Genomic DNA, 8,935 nt, shown 5'->3' with positions numbered 1-8,935 from the left:
TTTTTGGCTAAAGTCAGATGGGTGAGGCCATTTATCAGCCGTGCAGTAGAATACAAAATTATTTGTAATACGAAATGAAAAATGTTTGGGAGTCATTTATTTAGGTTTGGACAGTTTACTAATATATTAAGATTCCCTTCTAATAAAGTGGCCTAAGACTGTTTGAGGATGAGATATTGAAAATAAAAACATTTTAAGCATCTTCATGTGTTTCAAATGATTTTATTTTCACCCTAAAGGTGGCAAAATTGAAGCAGTCATTTTTATTTTTCTCCAGTGCACATTAAGTCCATTTCTGTGCTCCTCTGGCTGCTCACCAGGCCTGCTCCTCTGTGAGGGAGGAGGTGGAGGGATGGCCACGATGATGCAGATTTGCTAAATATAGACAAGATAAAAAATATAATAAACAGACTGGATGAAAGTGTCTGGGTGGGGTGATCTTAACAGGCAATGTACCTCACACTGAGAGTTATCTTAAAAACATTGAATATTAAGTATAAATTACAGTAAAACATGGACCAGATACAGTATCATCTAAAAGTGAGGATGGAAGTACTGTATGGAAAGTATTATTAGTGGTAAGTAACTAAGTACATTAACTCAAGTACTGCAATTAAGTACAATTTTTTGCCAATCTGAATAATGAGTACTTTTACTTTTGGTATTTCAAGTATATTTAGCAGTTTTAGTTGAGCAAAATTATGAATGCATGTAACAGAGTATTTCTACTCTGTGGTATTGCTACTTTTACTTAAGTAAAAGATCTGAGTACTTCTTCCACTACAAGTTTTCTCATAAAGGTCCTCAGGGGAAACAAATTGAGGAACTACTTACTAGAAGTAAGAGGCTAGAAGTAGCCTCTTTCAGCTTGTAGGAGTGTTCTAATAGCAATGATGGAAAGTAACTCAGTACATTTACTCAAGTACTGTACTTAAGTACAATTTTGAGGTACTTGTACTTTACTTGAGTATTTCCATTTTCTGCTTTATACTTCACTAGAATTCAGAGACAAATATTGTACTTGTTACTCTATTACATCTATTTGATATTTTCAGATACTTGTTACTTTGCAGATTCAGATTAATAATACAAAATATAATCAGCAAATAAATTATGATGTAAAGTCACAGACTGAGATAAAACTTCCCTGGGGGGGAAGTTCACAAGCCACCCAGCAGATAAAGTATATAAAGTAGTTAAAATTAGCCCCACCTTTACCAGCTTCTACATTAATGTAATGTACATATTTATGCATCAATTATTATAATCCAATAAAAAACATGATTCTGAAATGGGGCATTCTGCATAATGAGTACTTTTACTTTTGGTACGTTAAATGTATTCTGATGCCAATACTTTTGTACTTTTAGTTAAGTAAAATTTTAAATCTATGACTTCTACTTCTAACAGAGTATTTCTACACTGTGGCATTGTTACTTTTACTTATCGTCTTCTTCTACCACTGTCTAATAGTGTTTTGTACCTGTATGGCACTGGTCAACATTTCCATCCAGCAGAGTTTCTATTTCATCTGAAAAATGTTTGTGAAGAGTATTAACGCACAAAGTCGCAGAAAGAATTGTATGTGCATGTGAATTGATTAATTTCTCTGAATTTGTGTGTGTACAATTCTCTACCTTGAGTGTCAACTTCTTGAATGGGTGACAGTCCTGTCCAATTGAAAAAAAAATCAAATGATTGAAACAACAGATTAATCAAATGATTTTCATTCAAACCATGTGTATACATTTAGGAACTGACCTGACCAAGGCTGGGAACCATAGGAGTGAAGGATCATCCCTTTTGGATAATAAGAAGTCATTAGAATCTGAATGCACTACATTTAAAAATCATGTCAAAAATAATGATGTATACCTTTTGTAGAGTTTATGGAGTTACTTTTGGGAATGTTGATTTCCATGTGCTTCTCGCCATCTAGTTAAAAGATCATTAGAAACAAACAGTATATCAGACATATTTATTATTACTCATTTCATAAAGAGGTGTTCTGCCCTCGCCTGAAAAATAAAATCTGTCTCGTTTGGAGAATCATAATCCTGAGAAACGACAGACTCATAGATTTGGTTTTCACAGACTACTTTGACGCCTGCTATGACATGTTATGACACAACCATTCAATCCAGCTTATCTACATAATTATCTTTGGTGGTCTTATTTGTAGATGAACGATCAGCTCTGATACAGTGATACATGATAAATACAACTACTTTAAATTGATGCCATCGCGGTTGTGTTGTAGATTGTCTATATGTAAAAACAAATAGGAGAAAGTTTGGTTTTATTCCAGAGGCAGTACGACTAGTGAACAGCTGTAGCACAAGAGCTGGTCAGTTTACCTTGTGTATAGGTCCATAAATGCACTTTTTCTTTTTGCACTTTTTGACAGAAGTGGTGTTGGATATTGTTGGCTAGCTATGGTGTGAGCACTGACATTAAACCTTGTGTATTTTAACTCTTTTCTTACATCATAATATTGTGTCTTTTAGATTAATTTGATGTGTGTGAGTGGATTGGATTGTTTATGTGAATTTGTGTTTGCAAACTTGCTTAATTCAAAGTGTTTTGAATTGAATTGGATGTTACAGCATTTCACGTTAACTGTAAGATGAACACTTGACCACAGGCACTGAGAGAGAGAAGTGTGTATCTGTACACTGTTAGAAAGCGAAATAATGTAAAATGGGAAGTAGAGTAGAAAGTTGCATTCAAGAAATTAAAATTCAGAATACACAAAAATTCAGACGACACAAATTTAAATTTACCTTTTAACCGCTGGCCTGCGTAACCAACACGGTGCACCTTGGGCTTTTCTGACAAAAATAAGAAAAATGTTCGGGTCAACTTTGAAACATCATACTAACCCAATGATTGTGTGTGTGTGTGTGTGTGTGTGTCTTACTGCACAAGTGTCTCTCCCGGTAGATTTGTCTGAGCACAGTTGTGACTATAGCCAGCAACACCACACACAGCAGAGCCAGCCAGAGCACCCTGAACATAGACCGCCACTCATCTGGAGGAGAGAGGGATTAAAGCAGAGAAAGACTTCGGTAACAGTAAAGGTCCAGACCTGCAACAACTATTGTTTATCCATCAACCTGTTAACTACGTTTTTAATTAAACAATACATTTTTTAGTCTATGTCAGGAAACAATAAAGATGTCCATCACAATTGTCCAGAGTTCAAGTTGACCTGTTTTGTCTGAAACCTTAAAATTTTCTATTTACAATAATATAAAACAATGAACAGGAGGAAGATACTCACATTTGAGGAGCTGGAACCAGCAAATATTTGGCATTAATGCTTCATAAGTGACATTATTGATTGTTGTTGAAAATTGTTCTTGATTAATTTTCAGTCGACAAATTGACAAATTGTTTCAGCTAAAAAAGTCTTCTCATCAAACAATAAAGTCTTATCTAAAAAGAGGAGATACAGAGACATGGATGTAACTGGTGAGCAAGAGAGAGGAGAAAATAAACAGAGGAAATAAAGATATGCCAGAGACACAATAACAGCACGAGGTAAAGATACAGCAACAAATACGAGCAGAAAAAAACAGAAAGGGAGAGTATGGAAAAAATTTGGTGTGAGATGATATCCAGTTTTCAACACGCACACTGGAAAATATGACTTAGTCATAGCTTTAAGCTTGGGGGAGTGTTGGAGAGCCAAATAGAAAGGAAGCAAAACAAAATTAATCAAGTCACAAAGCTGAGGCTGGAGTCAAGAGAAGAAGAACTGAGGGAAATTAATTCTATTGAAAAAAATTACTCCATTGGGGAGAGAGAAGACAGGTTTGAATGAGATTGAATCACTTTCACCTCAAATGAAAACTGATTGGCCAATTTCCCTGTCTTTTATTGTCTCCTCTCCTCTCCTCTCCAATCTTAAGGTGAAGTCACACTGACCACACAGGGAACAAAGAAGCACTGCTCTCCCATCCTGACACCAACCTTTCTGTGGCCGTTTCCATGGCAGCTTTTCCTTTGCTGGTACAGTCAAAAGTGTTTGATTGGCGAGCCAAAGGAGACAGCGGCTTTGATTGGCTGACTCCGAGGTGGGCGGGGCAGGGAGACAGCAGTAAAATGCCTTCCTCTTTCCTCCATCATCCTCCTTCTCCTCATCAGGTGGGTGGAGGTTTAAGGAGCTGTGATTACTGCGGCCGTACAAGGTAAGGTTCAGGGTCTCTGCATCTCTGAGTTTAAGCTCCACTGACACCTCGAAATCTACCTTTAGAGCTGTGAATGGATGGATGGATAGATGAATGCATGGATAGATAGATAGATGCTAAATGCTTACATCCGCATGCTAACATGCTCACTGTGACAATGCTTACATGCTGATGTTTAGCAGATATAATGTTTAGCCCACCATGTTCATCATCTTACTTTAGTGTGTTAGCATGCTAATTAGCATGAGGGATGGGGTTCGGTAACATATTATCAAATTCAAATCCAGTATTGAATCTTATTAGGTTCACCTTTTAACATCATCAAAAAACTAAAGGTTAAAATAGCTTCAACTCAAAGATGTCTAATCACCTTTTGTTAGCTGAGAAAGCTGAAACAGTTTTCAGTGGCAACCTAATTAATATTCTCAACTTGACCTGAAAATGAGATGTGCAGCATACTATATGAAATGTTCATTAAATGTATCTGACACATTAAATTAACAGTTGTAGCCTCCTGTACTACTTCACCAGCCTCTTACTACAAGTAATGAAAGTACTGATTCAGAACTATGAACTATGAAGCTGATCAGATTTAAAAGAACTTGGCTTTCTTGGTCAATATAGCATGCACTTTTGAAAAATCAGACATGAACATTTTTTATCTACAAAATACATTGCTAATTTTATTATTATTGTTGTTATTACTGGCTAACCTGCTGCTTAAACCTAACTTGTCCAATGTCCTTTGCCCATTGCCAGATGGTTATCTTTGCATGGCCTGGGTATGTATGGCATATTTACTAGTACTTTTTTAACAATGTGGTATGATCTTCTATAGTTGTGTGTAACAACTCTGTGCTGCATGGCTGATGTGTCTGGTGTATAATGTCACCATTTTACCATCTTGTAACTGCAGGAACTGCAATAACATTTTATCAAGCTCAACATTATGATTGTCGTATTTTATTTATGTCTTTTTGCCGTTTGCTGCTCTGCATGTCTGCATGCATGCTGTTTCCTGTTGCTCTGCTTGGCTTTTGCACTGTTTTGCTGTCTTTATGGTGTCTTGTTATCTTCTGTATGTACATTTCCACCATCACCTTATTAGTTTCAAAACCTCTCACTAAAGGACTGCAGTTGAAAATTAGATAGATGAAAAGTCAAGGGATTGCCAAGTTACAATTTCCTGAGGGAGACGTGAATGTTTGTATCACATTTTATGGTAATCCATCCAATAGTTGTCGAGACATTTCATTAAAAACAGAAATATCAACCTCATCATGGCACTATAGGAAAATTCATCCTCTGGGAACCATGCATGACTGAATAAAATTTCATGGCAATTCATCCAACAGTTGTTAAGATATTTCAGTCTGAACCAAAGTCGGTGGACCGACTGACATCCCTAGAGCCACTAGCCGCTAGCATGGCTAAAAACAACAAATGCTTATCTTCAAAAACTACAATACCTGAAGATGAGATGTTGCTATGTAATTCTGCCATGTCCATATCTGTTTCACACATGAACCAGCTCTTTTCTGGGTCTTCAACGCCTCTCTTGGAGTCAGACACAGGATCTGTCGTGTTGCTTTGATTCTCTTGTGTGCAGGCCTGCTCCCACTTTTCACTTTCTGGAGTCTGAGAAGGGTCACACATAACCTTTCTCCTGATTTCAACATCCCCAGTCTTCCCATCCCCCCCCCTCTTCACCTGATTCCCTCGCTGACAGGGTCGGTAGGGCAGACAGAGGAAGCTAACTTTTGATGCTGAAAGGAGAAAGAACGAACAACAGAAAATTCAAAATGATTTTTCGGCGGAAGCAGGCTTAGAGTGGGGAAAAAAGCTAAATGCTCTCAAGTCAGAAATGAGAGCAAGGTCTCAAAATAGAAATTGTCGCCTCCAGTTTATATCTGACAGACAAAGACAGACAGGAGTGACAAAGAGCAAAACCATTGAAAGGGAACATGTGCATGAGTACAAAGGCTAAAGCTACTTGCTCTCAAAAAGAGAACAAGCTTTTCAAGGCAACGCAATACGGAAACATTTTCAAAGCAGCTGTCAGTCAGTTAAGCTATATTTGGGAGTAATGTCTAGCTCAGAAAGACAGAAAGATTGAATCAGAGGAAGAGGAAGAAACAGGACAAAGTGACTCAACAAAGTAAAGTTTACTTCTTTTAAAGGGTGACTTTTGATATAAAGTTTTAACAAAACTTTGAGGAAAACTGAGCCAAAGTTCTTCCTTCTTAATGCTTCAAAAGGTTGTGAACCGATCGTGAAGCATTTGGAAACACACAAGTATACAGTCACAGTCACAGACACAAACCACACAGACAGAGCGGATAAACCTCCATCTGAAGGCGTTTGGATGACCCACCTCTGTGCAATGTGAAGAATTCTGGGAGGCAGATGATAAAGGCGAGGATCACGAGGATGAGAAGTTTAGCCAGTGCTGCTCTTGTCATGGTTGCACCATAGGATACATAGACACACACACTTCTTTACGTCAACACGGGCATGACTTGTGTCTTGTGGTATCTGCTTCCTTTTCTTGAAATATACGCACTCATTCACACCATCTCTGCCCATCAGAGTAGCCTTTGGTAGAGTCTAAAACACCCATCTTATTGATCATAAGTCATGTAGAAGCAGGCGACAACACAACGAGACACATGCACAATATGAAGCGACTTCCTATTACACTTCCTGTCATTTTCTCAGAACGAGTGAGAAATGGAGAGTTGCAGAAACAGCAAAGAGTTTCTATCAACAGCATGTAAGTAGAAATCTTGTGCGTCTGTCTGGGTGTGGATTTGTGTGGGAGATGGTGTAAGGGTGTCGACTGTCCTCTCCAAAGAAGAGATAAATAGACTTTATTAGACTTTATTTATGAATTGAAGTGCTGTATGAAAAACAACACAGAGATAGATAGAGATCTAACACTCCTTCAGTCTGACCTCTATGGAAACCCATTTCCACCAGTTTTCTTTCTCATAATTATGACATATTATCTCATAATTATGAGAAACCTTTGCATAACTGTGAGTTAGTATCTGAAAATTATGACTTTGTTTCTCATAATTATTAGATACAAAATAATACACAGCTAAGTCATGGCTATCTATTCTATCTGATCATTTTAAATTTTCTCCTCATAATAACAAAATACTAAATCATAGATAATATCAGATCATTATTAGGTACTATGTCATAATTTTGAGAAACTTTCTCAAAATTATAAGAAGGATTTTTTTTTGTGTGGCAGAAATGGGCTTCCACAGACCTCAGGCCAGCTGCCACTTTAATCAACATTACTACACAGTAGAGAGCTGATATGTGTTTCTCTTGCTGCTGTAGAGGAAATTACCTTTCTGTTTACCTTTTTTTATTTCACTCTCCTCTGAAAAAAATATGTATTTTTCCTTTGTACTGTTTGACTTGATCTCTGTTGGGTGTTTAGCATAGCTCAGATTTTACGGTTGGGTTCCTGAGAGCCATTTATCTTGGCAGGCACACACACACACACACACACACACACACAGAGGATTAGACATACTCAAATACACAAACACAGTGATGAGCATGACTGGCAGGTGGAGCGTTATCTCCACTCCACAGCGGCTTGCCTTTCTCGTGGCTCAGTCGGCAGCTTAGAACCGGATGGAAGCAGTCAAAACTAAAAATCATTTTTTATGTCCAATCAATCTTGACTCTTGGAGCATTTCCAAATATTTTGAACGGCTTTAATGTATTTACCACCATACTACCTGTGATTGTTGTGGCATATACATTGGCAGTGTGTGTGTGTGTGTGTGTGTGTGTGTGTGTGAGGAGATGGTTCTGTCAGTGTCTACCCTGCTGAAGTTTCCTTGAGCAAGACACCTCCTTCCTAATGTAGCTCATCAGTGAAAGCTATTATTATTCTGACGCTGCATTCAAGCTAAAAAACAGATTTCCCCTGCATAGACCGATAACACCCTCATCAGTAGCGCTTTCTTTTATGAGTCTGTTTCCTAGAAACAAATCGTAATTTGGTAATAATTACAGGGGAAAAAATGTTTTTAAAAAAGCATTTGGAGACTTTGCCTCGGGCTGTTAATAATCAAACCACACCAGATGTTACCTAACAACAGGTGATTTTGATTTAGGCAACCAATAATTCATTGGAGAAGCAACTGCAGGTTGGCTATGAATGACAATTCATTTCACAAACGAGGTGAATAAGATGCAAAGACCAGTGGCTGTAGATCGTTTCATGCAATTATATATATATATATATATATATATATATACACACAATAGATAGATCGATCGATATATAGATTTAGACCCGTACTACTATAGCTTTAGACCTCAGACCCCCATTTCATGAAGGTTTTCAAGGTAGGTTCACAATTTTACCTTTTAATCAAACTGACCACATTTTTGAATGTCACTTTATGGTTGATGATGAAAACCTTAGGTTAAATATATAAAAAAAAGATATAAAAACAGAAGTTTTACCCTCTTCTATGTATTTTAAGCTCAGTATGTTATCTCAGTCTCTGCAGTGAGATACTATGCTCTATGCAGACTGTACAAGCTGAGAGTAAGAAGATAACAGGGAGGTGAAATGCTGATCAAAAGAGTTTTATTGGCTGTAGTGACAGAGTGAAATTGAGTGTTCCACATTTTTCAGGGGAGCAGCTGGAAACATCCTCAGGATCCTTGAGCCTCCTTCAAACCTGGTTAGAAAACCACAGGTA

The 8,935-nt window shown here is 37.5% G+C and overlaps 2 protein-coding genes across 3 annotated transcripts in view; one reads left to right on the top strand and one right to left on the bottom strand.

Moving 5' to 3' along the window:
* Positions 1–206: 206 nt before the first annotated feature.
* Positions 207–6,706, bottom strand: LOC122873874. The gene is made up of 10 exons (XM_044191160.1): positions 6,568–6,706; positions 5,663–5,959; positions 3,976–4,260; positions 2,921–3,031; positions 2,784–2,831; positions 1,876–1,935; positions 1,762–1,800; positions 1,638–1,670; positions 1,484–1,531; positions 207–375 (listed from the first exon to the last, which is right to left on the bottom strand). Exons 1-10 carry the CDS (start codon positions 6,653–6,655, stop codon positions 314–316), a joined length of 1,071 nt encoding a protein of 356 aa, XP_044047095.1. The 5' UTR covers positions 6,656–6,706; the 3' UTR covers positions 207–313.
* Positions 6,707–6,830: 124 nt separating this feature from the next.
* klhl5 (kelch-like family member 5) overlaps positions 6,831–8,935 on the top strand; it is a 55,886-nt gene continuing 53,781 nt past the window's right edge. Inside the window, exons 1-2 of one of the 2 annotated variants that reach the window (XM_044191156.1) lie at positions 6,831–6,966; positions 8,869–8,932. In XM_044191156.1, the coding sequence (XP_044047091.1) occupies positions 6,924–6,966; positions 8,869–8,932 (107 nt within the window). In that variant the 5' untranslated portion in view covers positions 6,831–6,923. The remainder of the gene's footprint in view (positions 6,967–8,868; positions 8,933–8,935) is intronic. The other variant, XM_044191157.1, reaches the window with a different exon arrangement.

This window comes from Siniperca chuatsi, linkage group LG3, assembly GCF_020085105.1.
Source record: "Siniperca chuatsi isolate FFG_IHB_CAS linkage group LG3, ASM2008510v1, whole genome shotgun sequence".
NCBI lineage: Eukaryota > Metazoa > Chordata > Actinopteri > Centrarchiformes > Sinipercidae > Siniperca > Siniperca chuatsi.
The sequence above is the reverse complement of the archived record's forward strand: the minus strand, read 5'-3'. Positions and strand labels throughout refer to the sequence as shown.